General features: G+C 41.7%; 3 protein-coding genes and 1 non-coding gene across 4 annotated transcripts; 1 reads left to right on the top strand and 3 right to left on the bottom strand.

Annotated features, from left to right (window-relative positions):
* Positions 1-13,833: 13,833 nt before the first annotated feature.
* On the top strand, positions 13,834-15,482 carry LOC133731067 (uncharacterized). The gene is made up of 2 exons (XM_062158534.1): positions 13,834-14,914; positions 14,975-15,482. Exons 1-2 carry the CDS (start codon positions 13,834-13,836, stop codon positions 15,310-15,312), a joined length of 1,419 nt encoding a protein of 472 aa, XP_062014518.1. The 3' UTR covers positions 15,313-15,482.
* A 1,978-nt stretch (positions 15,483-17,460) lies between these two features.
* Positions 17,461-19,304, bottom strand: LOC133728552 (F-box/FBD/LRR-repeat protein At1g13570-like). The gene is made up of 3 exons (XM_062155959.1): positions 18,370-19,304; positions 18,119-18,286; positions 17,461-18,036 (listed from the first exon to the last, which is right to left on the bottom strand). Exons 1-3 carry the CDS (start codon positions 19,294-19,296, stop codon positions 17,677-17,679), a joined length of 1,455 nt encoding a protein of 484 aa, XP_062011943.1. The 5' UTR covers positions 19,297-19,304; the 3' UTR covers positions 17,461-17,676.
* Positions 19,305-19,796: 492 nt separating this feature from the next.
* LOC133734923 (small nucleolar RNA Z101) lies at positions 19,797-19,890 on the bottom strand. Its single transcript, XR_009858667.1, has one exon. It is a non-coding gene; the product is annotated as a small nucleolar RNA Z101 (small nucleolar RNA).
* Positions 19,891-21,189: 1,299 nt separating this feature from the next.
* Positions 21,190-22,697, bottom strand: LOC133731066 (uncharacterized mitochondrial protein AtMg00810-like). The gene is made up of 2 exons (XM_062158533.1): positions 22,521-22,697; positions 21,190-22,353 (listed from the first exon to the last, which is right to left on the bottom strand). Exons 1-2 carry the CDS (start codon positions 22,695-22,697, stop codon positions 21,190-21,192), a joined length of 1,341 nt encoding a protein of 446 aa, XP_062014517.1.
* Positions 22,698-23,510: the final 813 nt, after the last annotated feature.

Below are 23,510 nucleotides of genomic sequence, written 5' to 3'. Positions count from 1 at the left end.
ATGTCAGGAGGTGTTGACATCACTAGCTCAGAAGACCTTCCTCTTCGTTAGAGAATCCATCTTAACCTGGATCGCATCTTTCCATTTAGGCCAAATCTTTCTACGTTGGCATTCATTCATCAACAGAGCGTGGTTCGATATCATCTAACTCAACAAACTCATGCGCAACGAAATGCGCAACTACATCATCAATTATGATGGAGTTTCTATCCCACGTCTCATGTACACTAGTGTAATTTTCATAGAGCTCTATATTCTCAGGAATAGGGTTCTAACGTTGAGGCGTCCCCCAACTATAACCATAACCCGGAAGATTCTCATGAGACGGATTTTGAGTGTCGATGATCAAAGGGTTGGAATGTGCCAAAGTATCCTTCGAACTCACGGGCCTCCCACGCATCCTAGCTGGGGCCATGGCCTATAACGCCAGAGTACCACTCTCTTTGGCATTGGCGCCATGCCTACCTCTGTGTAGGGTGGCGCTACGTCCTCTCGTAGGGACTTCCATCCTTACGGGCATGTTTGCAGCATATTTGTGTGATCTTGTCACTTTAGTAGGGATCGAGATGAGACATAGTGGGGACAGGCCACGACAATTCTTGTCGTTCCTGCTGAACATCTGTGTTCTTATCTCCCCCTAACGACGGGAAGACTGTCTCATCAAAGTGACATCCGCAAATCTAGCGGTAAGGAGATCGCCATGCAAGGGCATTAAGTGGCGGACGATTGTTGGAGTCTCAAATCCAACTGAGTTGCTTATTCGTCTGTAAGGACCCATTATAGAGCGCTGTGGTGGCGCAATTGGCACATAAATGGCACACTCAAATATGCGTAAGTACGATATTTGTACCCAGTCACTAGCTGTAACGCAGAGGTAGATTGAGTGGCAGTGGGTCGTAGACGAATTAGCATAGCTGCATGCGATATTGCATCACCCCAAGCGGATATAAGGAGGTTGGTGCGCATTACCAATGTCCGGACTTCCATCGTAGTCGTTTCCGCGAGACCATTTGGGTGTGCTCATGGGAATATGATGTCCAACATCAGTCCCAAATGCAATAACTATCGAAAGTCTTCGATGTAAACTCACTAGCATAGTCAAATCCAATTGACTGAATAGGATGATTCGGGGAGTGAGCCCGTTGTCATATGATGTGTGCTAGGAGTGTTTCATAAGCAGCATTACAAGTGGACAATGGCACAACACGTGACCAGCGTGTTTGCATATCAACCAACATCATGAGATATTTAAACGTCTGCAAGTTGGTGGAATCAGTCCACAGAATCCCTACGGATTCTATGTAAGAACATAATGAGTATTGTCATATCCTTTGCATAGGACGGTCTCAGTCCTAATTTTCCTAAGGAAGTGGCTTTGTAAAATGAGCGAGAGGCCTTAGAAGCAACCAAGGAGAGTTTTGGTTGGGCCTGAGCGTTTGAAACGCATATTGAAGCAAAGTTTGTGACTACATCACCCATCATGGTGTCATGACCATGGGAAGTGGCATCCATGGCGTTATAACCATGGGGATTGACATCCATGGCGTCATGGCCATGGGTAGCGCCATATATGGCGTTGTCATAAGGGACTTGGGCGGCCATATGGCGCCCCAAGACAGCTGCAGCGCCAGATGCTGCAATTGTTGCGGTCTTGCTAAGTCCAGGAACCAATTTTTGATTCTTGCTTCATTTCGCTCGAGGGTGTCCATGTGAAGTCTTTAGTAGACGGATCATCATATCATGACCAGGGTGACTTATCCTGTCGAGACAAAGCCAATATGTGTCTAAATCCAAGAGATCTTCTCTCATAACTTTATTGGATTTAATAGCTCGAATAGTGACATAGAGTCCACTAGAGAGACACATAAACTTCTCTAAGATGCGCCTTCGTTCGCAATCATTAGAGGCATTGCAAAGGAACTCATTTCTGTTCTCTACATGCGTTTTCGCATGGAATCCGTTGGCTATCCATAGGTGCGAGTTGCCCTAGGAGCGTAGAGAGTTTCTGTGACATTAATCAAGGTGCCATTTGGCAAAGAGAACTTGGGCTATTCCATGTCCTTGAATTAATACTGATGGCCCAGCCATCGTAGTCACAAAGTAACATGCTCATGAATCAAAATGGAGTCATAATGAAAAGAGCTCAAAATTTTATTCATAAGCCAACGGAGTACATCATTGTCTCTTAACCATTAGGAGAATCTAATCCAAATGCTTAGCTAATGCAAAAAAATGGTAGTCGTCTAACTTCTTTCGGTAATTCCAACGCAAATGTGACCAGGTGAGTAGGGAGATGTCGGTGGAGCAAAGCTCGCTTAATTACCACTTATCTCAAAACCTTCCTAGACATCACATTTACATTGAGTACGCCTACTTTGAAAAAAGACTAAACCATAGGCATCTACTACAAAATAATATGGCAATTGCCTACATCTCTTGGAAAATAAAGACTTAAACAGAATTGTCGATCTATTGATCCCAGCCAGATTCGTAGTCTTCAACCCTTCACTCTAGATCATCTTCTTGATCTTCTTGTTCTACATAGTGAGCTTCTCTTGCTTCACAAATATGCTTTGTAGGCGGTGACAAGTTCTTCACGAGCTCTACAAATGTGTGCCCAATGATCAGACACTCCACATTGAGAACATACATCTCTTTGCTCAAACTCCATTGATTGAGGCGCTTTGAAAGCGTCATTAAGATGGCTCTTAGTGTTGGTGGAGCCACCAACATGGCCAGAGGCGTTGCCTCCCTCTCTCTTTCCACGTTGACCTCTTCGGTTCCGTGTTCGCCTATTTTGGCGATTACCTTCCCAAGTAGAGCGATTATATGGACCAGAAAGTCTAGAAGTATCCCTAATGTTAGGGTTTTGCTCTTGGCGCCTTCTCTTAGGGGCACGACTATAATTGGATTCCGGAATATGCTCTGTTTCCACGGATCTCGAATTATAGTTCTTCACAAGGATGTTGTCATACTTTTCAGTGACATTCATAGCTCCAATGAGCTCATGAAACCTTGTGATCCGTCCTGCAGTAACATCAATTCGATAGTTCTTAGCAACCATCAATGCAGAAACGGGGAAGGTAGAGAGAGTCTTCTCAATCAACATCGCATTTGTGATCTCTTTACCACAGAATTCCATTAAGGATTTAATGAGAAGTGCTTCCGAGTTGTAGTCAAGAACTGACTTGAAATCATAGGAGCGGAGGCTATGCCATCTCACTTCTAGGTCAGGAAGCAAGGAAGGAGTCACGGACGTTGCCAAATCTTTCTTCGAGTGAGACCCACAGCCTTCTAGGGTCTTCTTCATTCATATACTCGTACTGGAGCGAATCATCCATATGATGAGTAATTAGGATGATGGCTTTCGCCTTATTTGCCTCTAAGGCTGCTCTATTTGCTTCCAAAGCTTGAGCTTGCTCAACAGTTAGCACGTCCTGGCTAGGCTCGAGAATCGTATCCAGGATTCCATCGGCCTTGAGATGCTGGCGGACATCACGAACCCACCTGTGATATTCAGAGCCAGTTGTTCCCAATGGAGCAAAGTCCAATTTGTTCAGGTTACTCATCCTGAAAGAGAACAAGAAATTAGGGTTAGTTTCGGAGCGTGAAAGGCTACCACGAAAACATATAAAATTTCTGAGCGTAGTCGCTTCCAAGAAATTAGGAATTTTCGAGCGTAGTCGCTTCCAAGAAATTAGGAATTTCCGAGCGTAGTCGCGTCCAAGAAATTCGATTCCAAGAGGGGTTGGATTAGATCGAAACAATGATGTGTGGGGTCGATTGTTTTCTTCTCAACAAACTCTTAAGTTTGGAGGACTCTACAAGCTCCAAGCTTGGAGTGAGCACGAACCCCCACAGTTCGGCTTTTGGTCTCCCCTATGAAGAAGAAAGGGGGGTAGAAGAAGGGAGGTTGAAAGTCCCCGAGAAAAGAAGAGAAATTGAATTTAAAAACTCTAAAAAACGGGAACGTTTAGTAAAAAATACCTCGAAATAAGTCGCCGGAAAATTTGGCCTGAAAAAGTCGCCGGAATGTGACCGGAAAAAGTCGCAGGAAATGTTGCCGGAAATCGGCCAGAAAAAGGTTGACCGGAGGTTTGCTTCTGGGCCTGGGCAGATCTGCTGGGCTGGGCTTCTGCTTCTGCCTCCTTTTTTTTTTTTTTTTTTTTTTCTTTCTTTTCTGCCGGTCCGGTTGCAGTGTTTTCTGGTGGCCGGTTCAGGGACTTTTAGGCCGGTTCCGGTGGTGAAATTTCCGGTTCCGGATGTCTTGGATCGAGTTCCTGCAGGTGGTGGAGTATGGATGCAAGAAGCCGTGAGGAAGTCGTTGAACCGGGCAGAGATCTTTGCGTCACTTCCGGTGGCCGGTTTGGTGTATTTACGGCCGGTTCTGGTGGTGGCGCCGCCGGTTCTGGACTCCTGGAGTTGAGAGCTTCAAGGTGGGCGGCGGTGGTTTCTGGGATTTGAAGGCTACGAATTTAGGGTTTCAGGGTTAGGGCTTCGTGCTGATAACGTGTTGTAGAGAAACTGAATTTGAGAGGAATTTGCTGTGTATTCTCATTGATAATAGGGGCCTCTTTATATAGAGGATTACAATGCATAGAATCTCAATCGTACAAGGAAAGTAATCGTACATTGAATAGGAATCTAGATCCTTCTAATTTAACCCTATTACCACTAGGTCAAGTAACCTAGAGTTGCCAAACACATAAAAGAGAGATTTCCTTAAACAGATCTGTTATTGCAGAGAGATAATAGTGGGAGAGAAAAGTGGAGGTTGTGGGATAATTTCTTTTCAATTTTCTTAATAAAATCTATTTTATAATTGTCCTATTTACCCTTATGATTTAATTTATTGTCAAAGTTTTTTAATCTTTCAGGGTTAAATCTGTCAAAATTTTCAGTTTTGGCTAATAAAGCCTCTTCTCTTAATAATAGTATAGATTAAGATTGAGATTATTTTATAAGTATTTGGTCATTTGCACCGTCGGTACATAGAAGAATTTTCACACTCATATGCGTTACTTCAATGACTCCATACTACACAAACACTATGAGCCAAGAAGACATCGAAAAAATTGCCATAGCTAACATGAAAATGTGTTTTATTCTCTGCATCATGTCTCAAAGAAGCCAAACTACGTGCAAGGACAACTGTCAAGTACTTTGACAACAAGAGATTAGCGAGAGTAAACCTAGTAATCCCCGAGAGCAAAGCCATAACAATGGCTCAACATCTAGGCCAAGACCAAGACTCCTAAATCCTAGCTCAAACAGAGTAGAAACTTATTTAACCTAACAAAAAACCAAAGACCTAAGAAGATAAATACACAGGTGGCCAACCCGCATTTCTCTCTCAAAGCACTGACTTGTGAACATGATAATCACGATGGTAGTGGTCTTGACACTAGTGCACAAGTCATGTGACTACATAGACAATTTAAGGAGAGTGAAATTTGCACTCCAATTTTTACATTCCACACTCCCTTCTTAGTTTTTTATTACCTTATTTCTAGAAAATTATGTCATTTTGGTAATATATAAAACCAACATGTATTGATGAAAAAAAATATCTGAAAACTCAATTGGGAGTGTAGCTTGTAAAGAGATGATTGTGAATTTCACTCCCCCAATTTAATAGGTTGTGTCAAAGAGTGTCATGTGAATTCTAATACAAAGTGTTGTTGTTATTATGTAAAATCACTAAAATGACACATATAGTTGTACTACATAAAGTAAAAACTAGATGATACCTAAAAATATTGTTCACCTAATTAGAGCGGATTTTCAAAGTTTGGTCATCTTACCTTTTAAAGCATGTAAAATATATAACACCCGGAAAAAAGAATAAAAAATTTTAAACAACGAGCCTTAAAAGTCAAAACAGTGAACAAAATTAAGCAAGCTACGATCTACCATGGATTTGGAAATATTGAGTTGGAACTGCAGAGGAATTTGCAACGAGACCACGACTAGGGCTTTGAAAGATTTGATCTCTCAGAATCGGCCTCAAATTATTTTTTTGAGTGAAACTAAGATAAGCAGGCAAGGTGACTTTAAAACGCTGCATAGGGCGCTGGGTTTTGCGCACTCGAAGGCAGTGTTGAGCGAGGGCCAATCGAGAGGCTTAGGTCTGTTCTGGAATGACGATGTGAATCTCAGAATGGAACGACGTCAGCTCATCATATAGATGCGGTGGTGGTCGGCAATCAGGGTGCCCATTCTTGGAGACTGACTGGCTTTTATGGCTATTCCAGGACGGCGGAGAGAGATAGATCATGGCAGCTTCTGTGTGATCTTTCTAATCTTGATTCCCTCCTTTGGGTAATTATCGGAGACTTTAACGAGATTTTGAACAGCGGAGAAAAGATTGACGGGCCAGTTAGGTCTGAGCGTCAGATAAGAGGTTTTCATGAGGCCTTGGGTTATGGAGATTTACTGGATCTGGGGTTTCAGGGTACAAAGACAACGTGGTAGAATTCTGAAACCAAGTTGAGACTTGATCGTGCCGTCTGTACACCTTCATGGTGTGATGTTTTTGGGTATGCGAAATTGGTCCATCTTCCTCCAAGTGATTCTGATCACATTCCTATACTTTTACATGCAAGCACAATTCCAATTCCACAACGGTAGAAATTCCACAGATTCAAGTTCGAATCTTTTTGGCTTCAACACCCTAAATGTGACCCTTTGGTGAAGGAGGCTTGGCAAACTGATGTGACTGGAGTACCATTGTATATGGTTACGGAAAAAATTAAGCATACTAGGATGGAGTTAGATAAGTGGCAGAAAAAGACTTTTCGTGTTCGACAACAAACCATGTTGGGAATTAGGGCACGACTTGATGAATTGATGGATACGCAGATTACTAGCGCTGTGCAGAATGAGAAGCTGACCTTGATGTGCCATTTACAAAGTCTGCTATCTCAAGAAGAAAGTTTTTGGAGACAAAGATCGAAGGTGCAGTGGCTAAAAGAGGGAGATCGCAACACGAGTTTCTTTCACCGTAAGGCATCAACCAGAAAGCATAAGAACTTGATTAAGGGGCTGTATGATGACGAGGGAAAGTGGTGTGAAGAGGACACCGACCTGGAAAGAGTAGTTGCTTCTTACTTTAGCAAAATGTTTACAGCTTCAAAATTATATTTTGGGGCAATGGAATCTACAATTGCGGCAATACAACCCTGTGTGTCTCACGAGATGAATGAGCAGCTTTGTTTGCCTTACACAGGGGAGGAGATTAAATGTGCTCTATTTCAGATGTATCCTACAAAGTCACCTGGACCGGATGGGATGCCTCCTTTATTTTTTCAACATTATTGGGAGACAATTGGTGAAGAGATTATTGAGGCAGTTCAATCCTTTCTTCATACGGGTCAGTTCTTGAAGCAAATTAATTTCACTCATATTTGCTTGATTCCAAAAGTAAATAATCCTAAGATTTACTTACATGAGCATTTGCCAAAGCATAATTAGCTAGAATGAGCCATGCTCATGCTACTGCCAGCGGTACCAACTACCACCAATGGTGTGACCTACAGAAACACAGCCAAGTAGGCTACCGCCTGAGCCCCGGCTCATCCCCAGATCACCGCGCCAAGATAGCATCAGAAGCTCCAGAAGCTGGGAGCTGAAGCATGTCAGTCCCACATCGAAAACAAGGAAGAGGTTAGCCTCTTCCCAACCTATAAAAGGTTCTCCCTTCTCTCCTCATTAATTACGCATTTACTACTTACCTACTGTTATTCTGTCAACATAAATACATTGACTGACTTAGGCATCGGAGAAGAGAAGACCGCCCAGCGCGGTCTCCCTTATGACGCCTCTTTGTATTTTACTTGACAGGTAACGGGAGTATGGATCATATCGCAAGTAGCGATCCGCCCATCGGACCAGCGTTAACCAAGGTTTAGTTACCGCTAAACTTTAAACATTAACATTGGCGTCGCCTCTGCCTCTTCGTCGGCGTCATTCTGCCGCCGCCTCCTCTGCAGAACCGCTCGTGTCGCACCAGCGACAGCAGGCCTAGACGTCGTCTGCGGCTCCAACCCCGCAATGGAACTTGGTTCCTTCGAGGGCACCACCCTCTCCCTTTGGGGCCCACGCCGATTGGCGGGCGCTCTCTCTATCGGCTACACAGGAGCAGCAGGGGCCTCGCTCCCTTCGGCATCCCTTCTACAGTCACCACCCTCGACTGACGCCACGGTCTGGTCAGTGGGAGGAAGATGCGAGTGGTGAGGCATTGGCATCACCACAGGGACCGCTGACTGGCTCAACGCCAGTGTCTGTGGGTCAACAACAGTCTGTTGCGCCGCTAGCCCAGTGGCATACATGCTCTCCAGGTAATTATTGATCTCCGAGCGATCCATTGATTTGGCAAAGGCGTCGCGGCTCGCTTTGTTACCCGGCGGAGAATCTACAACAAACACAACGAGTTAGCCTGGTACAAAGTGAGCTAGGGTTCAGACCAGCGGAAGCTCCTTACCAAGAGCGCGCGTTAACTGTTGATTGACCAGCAACTCCCAACCAATGAGCAAACGAAGGTCCAGCAGGTTGCGATTCCGCCAACAACCTTTAATCCTCGCCACACGGCACTCTTCCTCGCGCGTCAGGTTAAAACGCAAGCCCGCTACAAAAAATAAACGAGGTAATGGTTAGAACAAAAGAAAAGAATTATCATACAAGCAAAACCAGCAAGTCCGATCAGCGGAAGCTAGCCACAACCTCGGATAGGTTGGAACTCTGATTTAATCCTGAATGTCGGCACTTCTGCCAATTAACACGTCTTCGTCATCATCCCTAGGACGAAATGTATCCCTCTTAGGGTCAAGACTACGGATGGCCATGGGAGTGCATCTTGACTTTATCAACATGTCAAAGAATTCATTGACATGGTATATAAGTTCTAAATCTAGATAAAACCGTGTTATCCCAAGGTCCTTTATCTCAAACTCGGATTTCAGATGTTCAGCGGTTTCCCTTAACTCATCAAAGGTTCCAATTATATTCATCAACATAAACTGCAAAAATTGCAAATCCGGAACTTGTCATGGAAACACGTGGGCATAGTTCATCATATCCCTTCCCAATCAAGAAGTCACTTTAGTGAGCGTTTCAACCTCATTGAAACTCGCTCTGTGGTCTAGAGCCACTTGACTTGGGTAAATGAAGTTCACAAGAACATTTATTATATTCCGTATCTAGATCCGCATAAAGATACGTAGTGACCACATTCGTAAGCTGCATGTTCAGTTATTCGGAAACTACCAAACTGACAAGGTAGTGGAGTGCAATGACATCCATTACGAGAGAATATGTCTTCTAGTAGTCGATTCCAGGGCATTTTGTGAGAAGCCTTACGCCATAAGGTGAGATTACCATATCTTTTTCTCATCACGCTATCTAACGAAGACCTATTAATCTCAACAGGTTTTATGTTAGGAGGTGTTGGCATCTCAGGCTCGAAATCCTTCATCTTCGTTAGTGAATGCAATTCAACCTGGATCACATCTTTCCATTTAGGCCAATTTTCTCTACGTTGGCATTCTTCAACGGAGCAAGGTTCGATATCATTGGTCTCAATAATCCCACGTCCTCATGTACACTAGTGTAGTTTGTAGATATCTCTATATTCACAGGAATTGGTTCTAACATTGAGGCGTCCCCCAACGATGTCTCTTGGACATAACCACAATCCAGAATATTCTCATGAGACGGATTTTGAGTATCAATGATCAATGGATCAAGTTGTCCCAAACTCGTTCTCTTCCTAGGGTGAGAATCTATCGAACCTATGGGTCTCCTACGCCCTCTAGCGGAACCCATGGCCTATGACGCCATTATGCCACCTTGTGGCGTCACTATACCACCATCCATGGCAGCGGCGCCGTGCCCAGCTCCTTTGGGTAGCGTCATGTCCTTCTGAGGGAACATCTATCCTTGCAGACATGTTTGCAGCAAGTATATGTGATCTCGTCACTTTTGGGGATCGAGATGAGACATAGTGAGGATAGACCACGACAATTCCTGTCGTTCCTGTTGAACGTTGACGTTCTTCTAATCTCTCCCTAACGACGAGAAGACTGTCTCATCAAAATGACAATCCACAAATCTAGCGGAAAAGAGATCGTCTGTCAAGGGTTTTACATAGCGGACTTATAGTTGGAGATTTATATCCAACACAAATATATATGCATTCGTTACTAATGACCCATTTTGATGCGCTGTGGCGACGCGATTGGCACATAAACCGCGCACTCAAATATGCGTAAGTACGAGATATTGGACTCGCACCCAGTCACTAGCTGTAACGCAAATAAAGGTTGAGCGGTGATGGGTCGTAGACGAATTAACATAGCTGCATGCGATATCGCATAACCCCAAGCGAAAATGTTGGTGCGCATTACCAATGTTCGGGCTACCATCGTAGTCATTTAATGGTGGCTTTACAGCGAGACCATTTGGGTGTGTACATTGAAATATGATGTTCGACATCAATCTCCAATGATATGCAATAGTCATCGAAAATCTTTGATGGAAACTCTCTAGCATTATCAAGTCAAATTGACTGAATGGGATGATCCGGATAGTGAGCCTGTAGCCATATGATTTGAGCCAAGAGTTTTAGCATAGGCAGCGTTACAGAAGGACGATAGCGCGACACATGACCAGTGTGTCTACGCATTAACCAACACCATAAAACATCTAAGCAGTCTGCAAGTTGGTTGAATCGGTCCACTGAATCCCCTTGGATTCTTTGTAAGAATGGAATGGAATTATTTCCTTTGGGTCCTTTGCATAGGATTGTCTCGATCCTAATTTTGCTAAAGAGCAGGCTAGGCTTTTCAGAACGAAAGATTGGCTTTAGAAGCAACCAATGATGATTTTGGTTGAGCCATGAAGTCACAATTGACTTTAGAAGTAAAAGAAGGAGATGAATTAGGGTGTATGGCGTCAATGCCATGTTGTAGCCGCAGGGGGTGGGCGGTGCCGGCCATATGTGGCCGGTCTTGCACAGTCATGGCGCCGTGAGGCGTAGGTGTAGCTCCTTGAACCAATTTTTAGTTCTTACTTCTCTTCGTTCTGAGGAATGGATGTCTGTGTGAAGTCTTTAGTATCCGGATCATCATATCATGACCTGGGTGTCCCAAACGGTCGTGACAAAGCCTATATGTGTCGAAATCTCATAAGTCATCCCTCATGATATGGTTTGATTTAATGATTCGAATAGTGGTTACATACAACCCACTAGATCGAACGACACATAAGTTTCTCTAATACTCGTTTATGTCTGTTGTCATTAGAGGTGATGCAAAGGAACTCTTGTCCATTCTCACAATGTGTTTCCACATGAAAACCATTGACTCTTTAAAATAATAAAGTTCGAATTAAGGCATGTCCAAGGTATTAAAAAATCGACACTTTATTAATAGCCAATGATTACATCAAAGTTTCGTAATCAAAAATCTAATCCAAAATAAAAATCAAACTAAGACAAATTGTAGTCACTTAATCTTTTTGGTAACTCCAATTAAACATGACCAGGAAAGTAAGAAGAGATGTCGGTGGAGCGAGGCTCTCTTAAGTACCACTAATCTCAACTAGTTTCCTATACATCATACTTAATTGGGTGAGCCTAGTGAGAAAGAGTTAATACAAAATGTCATTTATTGACTAAGGCATAATTGCCATTACATAATTCTTGGAAAGATAAAAGACTATACTAAAGAAATCTGCGGCATTTTGTCTTCATCGCCAGATTTAAAGTCTTCTTTTGCTCGATGTCTTGATCTCCATGAGGTGGTTACCTTCTTAGGTACATCGCAAACTAAGGTCCATTGATCAGACGTTCCATGTTAGAAATAGACACCATGAAGAAAATTCTCCCTTGATTGAGGCGCATTGGCGCAATGTGCATATATGGTCCCTAAGACCGGTGGCGTTGGAAACTGATGACCATGGCCAACGTTGGCTTCATGGTTTCCAACCCTTCGTCCCTCAAAGTCACGCCTCCTACGGTCGCGTGATTGTCGCCTTTGGCAATTACCTTCCTGAGAGTTTTGATCATATGGATCATGACGTCGATGGCGACTTTCTCTAGCCATGGGACGATGCTCTTGATGGCCATCTCGAAGCCTATCAATTTCTCTTCTCACAAGCTCGTTGCCATGTCTTTCAGCAGTGGCCATAGCTTCAATAACTTGTGATCCGTCTTGCATTTACATGAGTCCGGAATAAATCAGAGGACCTCATAGCATAGACAGGGAAGGTATTGAGGGTTTTCTCATCAATTGGTCTTCTGTGATTGGCTTGCCACAGATGCGCATCATTGTTTTGATGCAGCGAGCTTCCGAATAAAATTGTGTGACTGTATCAAAGTCAGAGAAGCGAAGATCATTCCATTCTGCTTCTAAATTTGGAAGGATGGAGTCACGAACATTACCATAACGTTCCTGAAGCGCTTGCCATTACTTTATAGCGCTATCCTCATTCATGAACTCAAACTGGAGGTCTCTATCTATATGACACATCATTAGGGCAAGTGCCCTAGAATTGTCGATCTCAGCTTGAGGGTCTGGAGTAGTTCCTCTAGAACAGAGCTCTTGGATTGTGTGCAATATATCACGGGCAATGAGATGGAGCTCAATGTCCCGAGCCCATATCAAGTATCTCTTGCCTGCATAATCCAATGGAACAAAATCGGGTTTGTTCGAGTTTGTCATCCTGAAAAAGGTGAAACAAGAACGAATTAGTTTCGGAGTCAATGCTTCCACAAAAACTAATATTAATATAAGATTTCCGAGCTATGTTACCAAGAAATCTATTTCCAAGAATATTTGGATTAGACTGAAACAATGATGTTTAATATGGTCAAAAATCGATGTTTGCGGATGCTCTTAGTCCGAAGATCACGAACGCTCTTAGTTTGTATATAGCGTGAATCCCCACAATTCCGCTTATTAAATAATCGAACCCACGTTATAGAAAGGTGGGATGGAGGAGAAGGGAGATTGCAAATCCTTGTTGATTCGGGGCTTGAGAACACGTACGATACAAGTGTGTTGGAGCAGAAGCAGCAACAGCAAAACAGCAGCAGCAGCAGCAAAACAGGCAGAAGGCAGCAGGCGTGCGGCGGTGCAAAGACCAACCAAAGAGGTGAGTTTTACTGAGGACTTCAGCTGGAAAGAGAGCTGAGGGAATTTGATTTGATCAAGCCAAGTTGCATGCCAAGAAGTTCACTCGATTTCGGACAATCATTGGAGTCAATCTCAAACAAGGTTTGAGGGATTCGAGTAGAGCAAGAGAAGGATTACAAGCATAAATTTGGAGCAGATTCGCTTCTGAACAGCTCCCACTTCGATTGGTGTAAATGTCTCAAAACGACTCCAATTGGGCTGAAATTTGGAGGTCAGATAGAAGAGACAGAGACGAACTTTGATGAAGAAATGAGAGGAAATGTGAGAGGAGAAGAATGCAATAGGCGTGCGGCGGTGCTACAGGGCCAGTTATTCGGGTTTTAGGTTTTTGGTTTTTAGGGCTAGGGTTAGAGCTCGTGCTGATAACGTGTTTAAGGAAAATATGATTCGAGAGATTGATGAGAGAAATTGTGTGTTCTATTATTGATAATAGGAACCCTTTAGATAGAGATTTACAAAGTACATACAAGGTAACAGGATCCGAATATAACTAGGAAATCTAGAACCTTCTCCTATTACAACTCTAGAACTAAACCCTAGTTTGAAGAGGCAAATTGACATTGAGTATCCTTCAACATTGTGCTATATAAAAAGCAACACTCTCCGCTTTTGTAATTGGGGTTAATGCTTCTTGTCCTCTATGGTGGAGTCTGCCTGCCTTCAACATCATACATCCACCACAAGAACAAATAGAAAACCTGATTGGTCTCAACTTCCTACCGACATTTATGAAGTGATTTTATCAAAATTACCCTTGAGAAGCATACTGCGCTGGAAAGCAGTTTGTCATTCATGCTATAATGTGACCAAAGATATCTTAGAGACATCCACGTCATTCACTTGGTTAGCTGAAGCCCCCTGGCTTCTTCTTTACCAAGATATTGATCATGACGATTTGGAGGACGTTGACGATGATGCTGGTCATGATGAAGGGTCCCTTTTTGAGAAAATTATCGAGGAAGAAGAGGGCCTTAGCATTGATAGGGAAGATACCCTCTTAAGGAGGAAGAAGAAGCCCTTTGTTTTTTATAATCTTGAAGGCATAAAGTTTTCCAAGTCGAAGAACAGCATACCTGAGGAGTTACACCATGGTGCTTTCCTCGGATCTTCTCAAGGTTGGCTGCTTTTCTTGAACAAGAAGCTAGAGTTTGTGCTCGTGAATCCCTTGTTATCTGGGACGTCTCAACTTTCACTCCCGCCGCTCTCTGATTTTCCAGATATAATTAACATAACATATGATCTTGATGGCCCCATAATCACAGGCACCATACGTGAAAGACATTCATATCCTGCAATAAGGATTTTCACATCCTTGGAGGATTTTTGGAAAAGGTTCAGGACCAAAGTTGTAGTGTGTCCGCAGCCGACTTGCAGCAGCACCAGCAGCAGCAGGAGCAGGAACAACATTTTTGGGGTCATGATCATGTACTGTATCGTCAATAATCCACGGCTTGCAGGAGAATACAATCTTGCATTCTGCAAGACTAATGGAGATCTTACATGGACAAAACTTGATGAGCACAGAGGAGGTTATACAGATATTATGTGGAATCATAATCAGTTGTATGCCTTACGCAGCAATCGTAGTACTGTTACAGTGTGGGATTTTACGAATTCCATATTTCCCATTTATAAGACTGATATTGAAGCTGATGCAGGTGCAATCCAAAGAACTGTCCATCATGAATCATACCGAACTTACATAATCAAGACAGTGGAAGGTCTGCTCCTAACTGTCCATCATGAATCATACCGAACTTACATAATCAAGACAGTGGAAGGTCTGCTCCTGGTTTGGAGGACTTGGAGGACTAACAGCCCCGATAGATTCCATGCGTTTAAGCTGGACTATTCTGATGGGAGCTGCAGATGGATAGAGGTCGAATCAATTGGGAATATTGCATTGATTTTGGATTCGAACGAATCTATATTAATCTCACCCCATAATGCTCCAGGATGGGATAAGAATTCCATCTACTTCGTGCGTAAGTTACCCAACAATGCACGTGGTTATGGCTTATATGTTTTTAGTTTGCACAAGAAAGGATCCAAAAAGGTTAAGAAAAAACTCCACACTAATTTGCCATATGGTGTTACAACCCCAGTTTTTTTGGGTTGATTCTGTTTAAGGGCTCTGGTTTTAGCCATTTTTGTTGGAACATTCGTGGTCATGATCATTTGTTTCTTAGTTATATGCAATGTCATTAAACCTTTGTCATCAATTTTCTTGCAGTACTCAATTAGATCGCTTTGTTGTTTCACTATGAAGTTGAATTTGTTTAGTCATTAAGCTTTATATGTGAACTGATTGAACAAGAGAACAGCAATTGACCTCAACCTTTCTCTTTTTGTGGTTGGTATGGCTCCTAGGAAAATTTATATGTGAACTGATTGAACAAGAGAACAGCAAAACATCATTTTCCTCGTACTGTATGATCTCATATCAGTCTACAAGGATTCTGTGATGCCCCGATTCCAAGTAAGCTGTAGGTTCTTCAACTGCTAGGTCCAAGTAATTAGCAATGGAAAAATACAGTACATCATGTATGGTTGTGATTTTGTTCTACTAAACGATAAACTATGGGGCTTTGTTGGTTGTTTGCATTCTGATTTACTATGAGTCTATTGAATGCTTCATGATATGCACTTTATGTATTGTTTAATGCACATAAAAGAATTAAAGAAGTAACAATTCTATTCAAAAAAGTTGCAAAGAGTCCCATGACCAGGAAATAAATCGATCTGTGCTTTATAAAAGAATCACTGCAAACCATATTAGAGAAGGATATATGTTTTTTTTTTTTGAAAAGGAGAAGGATATATGTTTGAACCTTCCTTTTTCAATGAATCTTCAATCAAATATAGAACTCATCTCAACCTACATCATGTTCAAGAGAAGCTAAAGGAACTCTTTCTAAAAGCTTCTGCCTACAATGATTTCTTGCCTTCTCTTTCTTCACCACAACTTCAATATCATTCTTTACTCTGTCCTTCTTTCGTTGATCGCTGTGATTAGGAGATATTACAATTTTCTCAAGTTCAGCATCACTTGCTATTAGATACTAGACAATTTCTAAATGGCATTTGCTACGATCATATGCTAGCAGTTGAACTACCTGAGGTGTTGATGGGAGCATTTGGCAGCTTTATATTTTATTTCTCTTATCCAAGGAAATGCCGATTCCAACTGCACCGAGGATATGACTTAGTTTACTTGAAACCTGAACAAAAATACACCGGGTGGAGTCTCTATCCACCAAATATAAATACATACCACAAACACAAGACAGTGCAAGTTAGGCTGCCTTTAAGGATAGAAGTTAATTGAAGAATATTCATCTTCTGTTTATGTGTCACGAATCTCGATATATGCTTTTGATGCAATGTCTTGTATAGTTGTATGAGTAGGTACTTCAATGCAATGAACCAACAACTCTTAAATTATTCAAAGATGGGGAATCACACACTAATAGTCTTTCAAGAACCGGGGCCATTAGACAAGAAGTCCTCTAGAACTTCTCCAGCCAAATCAATACAATTGAAATTAAGAACTTTGAGGTTCTTCAAACCAATGCATGCAGAAGGGCCTTGAATTGGAATATGACCATCACACAAGTGCTTCAAAAGATCATGGGGGAAAGTCTACCTTGGATCACGATATCCCAAGACTGAAAAGTCCAATTCCAGCATTTAAACCGGTCCCTGCTCTTGCTAATTGGATCCATTTATAAATAGAACCTGAGAATTCTTGATTTAGATAAGAAGGAACCCTGAATTATTCAATGCGTGGGACATTATGCTGGTCCACCTCACCATTGATCCAAGGAACAAACCTACTTATTGCATCTTCTACTTCTGATTTGAGGTTGTAGGAGTCGGAGGATTTAGAGGCGTACCAGTCTCAATGGGAAGTATATTATCCTCTGAGAATCGATACTATTAGTCTATTACCTAATGGTTTTGATTTGTTCTATATATACACATATATCCACATATATACGTATGGGGTTTAGGTTGATTGCATTCTGTTTTACACTGAATATTTGAAGGCTTCAAAATTATGCAGTTAATGTGTTTAATTCAAGTATTTGGTTGATCTGTGTTAAATGTGAGAGACAGAAAACTGAAAAAAGTTTGTGATTTTACAATGAGCATCTATAGTGAGTTTAGTAACGCACATGAAAAGAAGTAACACTCAAAAGTTTTAAGAACTAAGAGTTCCATCAAGTCAATAGCTAAAGAAAACTAAATAATCTCATACTCCTCTGTTCTGGAACAGAAGTCAAAGTCAATAGCGATGGTGAAGTACAGCAGAGAAAGAAGAGCTGCACTCGAAAGAAACTCTAGAGCCTTTTTAATACATTAAACTGTTGTTGTCTGCCTTAGCCAAGAAATTCCAGAGCATTTTTAGTACATTTATTGGCAAAGCATCAACATGACTCTGCTTCAAAACAGAACATCTCAACTAGTTGACCAACACGGCCTAATACAGGCACGCAAATTTGGACTTCGTCTCATAATTATATTCAACAAAAGCTATGGTTAAAGGAACTCCTTCTATAAGCTGGTTTCTAGAATGATTTCTTGCCTTCTGTTTCTTCACCTCTTCTTCGATATCCTTCTTCACTCTGTCCTTCTTTTCCTCATCGTCAGCATTAGGAGTAATTAAGATTTTCTTAAGTTCAACAGCACTCTTGATCAGGTACTTTACAACTTCGAGATGATATGCGCTAGAACCATGTACTACATCATATGCTACTAGTTGCACTACCTGGAGATGTTGATGGGAGCATTTGGCAGCTTTATATTTAATTTCTCTTATCCAAGGAAATGCTGGATTCAACTGCACCGAGGGTACAAGTTAGTGTACACGCAACATGAATGAAAATATACCAGTGAGTATAGGCTGCATAGTAAAAACATACCACAAGCGCAAGACCCTCCAAGTTAGGAGTGGCTTTAAGGAAGGAAGTTAATTGAAGAAGAATACAATCATCTTCTGTGTAGAGACATAATTCCAAATGTTTGAGACTTGCTAGTACAGGAAACAAAAGATCTTTCTTGTATTGAGGAACACGATCTCTCTTGTATCTCTGAAACCAAACAAGGAGTAAGGCACTAATATAATCCCATAAAAATAAAGGAAAACGAAAACATAACAATTGGATGGACTAACCCCAAGGTGATTCAGTTTCAAAATCTTTAACTGAGAAAGACGGCATGAGAGTTGAGTGAAGGCAACCTCTATGCAGTCCTTACAGGAAGGCATACTAACTGATACCTCAACAAGCAGCGGTACATTTCTAAGAAGCAAATTTCTACAATCTCCATCATATATAAATGAAACGAGGTTTGTGTCACAAATCTCAATGCTTTTGATGTTTCTACAGTATTCTATGAGTAGATACTTCAATGCAACTGATGAACCAACAACTCTTAGATTACTCAAAGATGGAGAATCACGCACTAATAGTCGTTCAAGAACTGGACAATTAGACAAGTAGTACTCAAGAACTTCTCCAGCGATATTAACACAATGGAAATTAAGAACTTTGAGGGAATTCAAACCAATGCATGCACAAGGGCCTTGAATTGGAATATGACCATCACACAAGTGCTTGATAAGATCATGGGGGAAAGTATACATTGGAGGAACACATCCAAAGACTGAAAAGTCCAACTCCAGTGTTTGAACACCCTTTTCCATTGCAAATTGGATCCATTTATCAATGGAACCTGCGAATTCTTGATTTAGAGGAGAACGAACCCTGAACAGTTCAATGCACGGGACATTATGCTGTTTCACCACACTATTAATCCAAGGGACGAACCTACTGATTTCGCCTTCTACTTTCGATTTGAGGTTGTAGGGCTTGGAAGATATAGAGCCGTGTACGAAACTCCACATGGTTGGGGCACTATCAAAGTTAAGAGTAACAGTAGACGCCCACATATGGCGCCATCGCCTAGAAAGAACACTAGTAGCTTGTGCTTCCTTCAGGGGCAATAGAGAGAGTATACTTGCTAAAATTTCATCAGGCAACACACTAATTCTGTCCACCAAGTTATTTCCAATATCATTGTTTTTCTTTCTCTTCCTCATGTGTTAAACACCCTACAAAGGTCAGCAACTCTAGCTTTTAATTTTGCAACTTACAAGTTATAAACACCCATGAGTATTAGTAATTTTAGGGCTGGGCACGGGCCGGGACGGGCCGGTTATTGAGTGATACCGAGCCCGGTACCGAAAATATTATTCGGGACGGGCCGGGACGGGATTACGTTTTTTCAAAGTTGGTACCGAAGGTACCGAAACCGACCGGGATCGGGTCGGGCCCGGGCCCAATTTGGGATACCCGACTCTCTCTCTCTCTTTTTTTTTTTTTTTTTTTTCTGCCCACAGTTAAGTACTCAAGTAACAGGTATTCAAAATTTCCAGATGTTCAATGGAATGAGATGCAGCTGTGACGATCAAAACTTTGCTTTGTTGGCTAAACAATGACTTGATAAATCAAAATTGAGCACTACAACAAAGATAATCCCACAAAATTGAGCCAAAAATAACAGAAACCTGATAGAACTTGGAAACCAAAAAAAAAAAAACTTGGGCATCAGTTCTCCAAGGTGAAAGTAAAACATCATTGAATATTCAGACGCAAATTACCCACAATACTATGAAACTCATCAGCTGCCCAGATTGAAAGAAAAAGAAGACAGAAACTTGAGATCCATATGTGTGCGTGAATGAGATGGAAAAATGAGAAAGAAAGTGATCATAACCACAGCCAATTCAAAGTAAGTCAGCGAATTGAAGATATGAATTTTTATCGTAACTTCACTTTCTTTCATCGATCCACAAATTCCTAAAACCAATTCAACTACAACCAAATACAGAAACATGAAAGTGCGGGGAATTGGACCAAAATCACAGCAGATGAACCAAAACCCAGAATCACCAAAGGCATAGATCAATCGAAAAAATATAGAAAGACATAAACCATCACAATCCAATTATAAACCAAATATTCCAATTTTTCCGTTCAACATTTACAAACCTAAGTCTCAAGAAAAGAAAGAAAATATAAAATTACCCGGCAAATACTATTTTCCTCATTGAACATGCAGAAATCGACAAACCCAGATCTTCAAAAAGATCATCAAAATTGATGAGAACAAGTCTGGGCAGCGTTTCATGCGGGTAGTGCGGAGACGGTGGTGCTACCTCGGTAGACTGAAGATGGTGCGGTGGTGATGTCCAGAGTGCCAAGACATGCAAACTGTAAAAGAGGCTGAATATAGGGTTAGAAAGGGAGGGAGGAGAGTGAACAGAGAGGGAGAGAGAGGGAGAAAGAGGTGAAGAACAGAGAGAGAGAGAGAGAGAGAGTTGTAAGAGACAGAGTGGGGGAGGGGACCGCATAACTAGATAAGAAGCTACATATAGATCTCATTTATATAAAAAAAAACTAATACATATATAACCGGTACGGGCCGGGCCCATTCGGGATTTCAAACATTAATACCGAAGCCCGTCCCGTTTTGTTCGGTACGGTACGGGCCGGGCCGAATAGTGATTTTTATATTTTTGATACCGTCCCGTCCCGCTTATTTTCGGTACGGGTTCGGGACGGGTCCGGTATTTCGGTTTTACCTGCCCAGCCCTAAGTAATTTAGTAGTACCAAAAAAATCTCCTATCTTTCACTATTTTTTCAATAATTAATTCATTTATTTCCATAAAGCTTAACTATTTTAACGATTAAGAGCAGAGAAGCAAACAGAAGGAATCAAACAAAAATTCACTTTGATATTTAATTACTAGATATCTGGGTAAAGATTTTGGAGAATAATATGTTTCTTGTATATTCAAAGTAGGGCAGGTTACAAGGTTATATACAGCTTCATGCAAATCTTTCCTACGTGAAAGTAGGGATAACTATGGTAAAATATCAGAACCTTTTCATACATATCTTTACAGCTATTCTACCATATCCTATAGTATCAGTTTTGATTCCTTTCCTTAATACTCCCCCTCAAGTTGGTGTGTATGTTGATAACACCCAACTTGCCTAATAGAGCTATAAGTTGCTTCAAACCAAGAGGCTTTGTGAACAAGTCTGCTGTCTGCTCATTAGTCCGAACATGAATAGGTTTCACAAGTCCTCTTTGAACCTTCTCACGCACAACATGACAATCAATGTCAATGTGTTTTGTCCTCTCATGAAAAACAGGGTTTGAAGCAATATGGATTGCTGCTTTATTGTCACAAAATAGCTGAACTGCTTCTTTGTGATTAACATGTAAATCACGCAATAATGCCAATATCCAAGTGATCTCACAACAAGTAGTAGCCATCGATCTATACTCTGCCTCTGCACTCGATCTGGAAACTGTTCCTTGCTTCTTACTCTTCCAAGAGACTGGTGCCTTCCCTAGGAATAAACAATATCCAGTTGTAGAACGTCTAGTGTCTTTACATCTTGCCCAATCAGCATCACAATATGCTGTAAGTTCTAGGTGTCCATGAGAAGGTAGTAAAATTCCCTGACCTGGTGTGTGCTTGACATACCTCAAAACTCTATAGGCAGCTTCAAGATGTGGTTGTCGAGGCTTGTCCATATATTGACTCAAAATGTGTACGGCATAAACCAAGTCAGGCCTTGTAATTGTTAGGTAAATGAGCCTACCAACAAGTCTTCGATATTGGGAAGCATCTTGTAACAAAACTCCATCATCTTTAGTTAAGACCAAGTTCTGATCAATAGGGTATTTGGATGGTTTGGCACCCAAGAATCCAGCATCTTCAAGCACCTCCAGTGCATATTTGCGCTGTGAAAGCACTATACCTTGCCTTGAACGTGCCACTTCAATCCCAAAGAAATAATGCAGGGTTCCCATGTCCCTGAGTTTAAAACGGCCTGCTAAAAACTGCTTTGTAGCTTCTATGTCTTGCAAATTATTTCCTGCAATAATTACATCATCTACGTACACAAGTAACACTGTGACCTTGTCTTGAAACTTTCGAATGAACATAGAATAGTCTGACCAGGATTGAGTGAAGCCTCCAGCTTGCAATGCACTTGAGAGTTTTAAAAACCACTGCCTCGAAGCTTGCTTGAGGCCATACAACGACTTATGGAGCTTGCAAACATGCTGATTCTCCCCCTTACCTCAAAAACCAGGAGGTAGCTTCATGTACACGTCTTCAGTGAGGTCTCCATTCAAAAAGGCGTTGTTAACATCAAGTTGGTGAAGATGCCAACCTTTTATTGCTGCAAGGCTTAACAAAACACGCACAGTAGTAAGCTTAGCTAGAGGCGCAAATGTCTCACCATAATCAACTCCGGCAACTTGACTATATCCCTGCGAGCCTTATAACGCTCTACGGTGCCATCTGGTTTGTACTTCACTTTATAAACCCACTTGCAGCCAATGGGTTGTTTGTTGGGAGGTAAAGGAACAATGCTCCATGTTTTGTTGTTCTGCAAAGCCTGAATTTCTTCATTCATGGCTACACGCCACCGAGGATCAAGGATGGCTTGAGAGAAGGACTTAGGTTCTCGTGTGAGAGAGAGGTTGACAGTGAATGCTCTATGTTCAGGGGATAACCTGTCATATGAGAGAACCTCAAAGAGAGAGTGTGGCGTACCTGACACTGCATGGTTCGTGGAAGATGGAGACGCAGAGCGGGAAGGCAGGGCCATCTCAACGTGGAAGTCTTGCAATGCGGTAGGAGGCTTTGTTGCACGTGTGGAGCTGCGTGGCAAAGGTTGTGAAGCTTGGATAGGAATGGTATCTGAAGTGGGAAGGTCCGGATTTGTTGGTGTTAGAGTTGGTGGAGGAGAGATCTCGATAACTGATGAGTCACAATGAGGGGATGTGATGGAATCCGAGAGATTCTGTGATGGAGGAGGAGATGTGATAGAATCAGAAAGATGTGGTGCACTCACAGGATCATCTTCGATAGAAGAAGATAGAATTGGCACTACAAGAAAAGTAGTCTACCACAACATCACAATAACAACATGCTCTAAATGTTCGTTGTTACTTACAGTATTCGATAACGAGCAAATAATGTGCGTTGTAGTAAACCATTTAATACCACACGCGTCATTTGCACGTTGTTAATTTGGTTATCAACAACCTACTTTGCGTGTTGTTATCTGCAAGTTGTCAATTAAGTTATCAACAAGCAGGTGTGCACGTTGTTGAAAATTTTTCAGAATGACAACATGTGGCGAACGCTGTCAAAACTTTGAGATAAAAAAAAAAAAAAAATTGGTGAGGGGAGCTGTCCGTTTTATTCTAAATTTTAGGAGAAA

This window comes from Rosa rugosa, chromosome 2 (assembly GCF_958449725.1).
Source record: "Rosa rugosa chromosome 2, drRosRugo1.1, whole genome shotgun sequence".
NCBI classification, from domain to species: Eukaryota; Viridiplantae; Streptophyta; class Magnoliopsida; order Rosales; family Rosaceae; genus Rosa; species Rosa rugosa.
Note: the sequence above shows the minus strand (reverse complement) of the source record. Positions and strands in the feature narration are given on the sequence as shown.

Coding starts and splice junctions, on each gene's coding strand:
- LOC133731066 (XM_062158533.1), bottom strand. CDS start 22,697: ATGAATGAAGAAATTCAGGCTTTGCAGAACAACAAAACATGGAGCATT. Junction 22,354..22,520: donor AGTTGCCGGAGTTGATTATG/GTGAGACATTTG, acceptor TTTTGAGGTAAG/GGGGAGAATCAGCATGTTTG.
- LOC133728552 (XM_062155959.1), bottom strand. CDS start 19,296: ATGAGGAAGAGAAAGAAAAACAATGATATTGGAAATAACTTGGTGGAC. Junction 18,287..18,369: donor TGAAACTGAATCACCTTGGG/GTTAGTCCATCC, acceptor GTTTGGTTTCAG/AGATACAAGAGAGATCGTGT. Junction 18,037..18,118: donor TGGAGGGTCTTGCGCTTGTG/GTATGTTTTTAC, acceptor CCCTCGGTGCAG/TTGAATCCAGCATTTCCTTG.
- LOC133731067 (XM_062158534.1), top strand. CDS start 13,834: ATGGTGGAGTCTGCCTGCCTTCAACATCATACATCCACCACAAGAACA. Junction 14,915..14,974: donor CATAATCAAGACAGTGGAAG/GTCTGCTCCTAA, acceptor AGACAGTGGAAG/GTCTGCTCCTGGTTTGGAGG.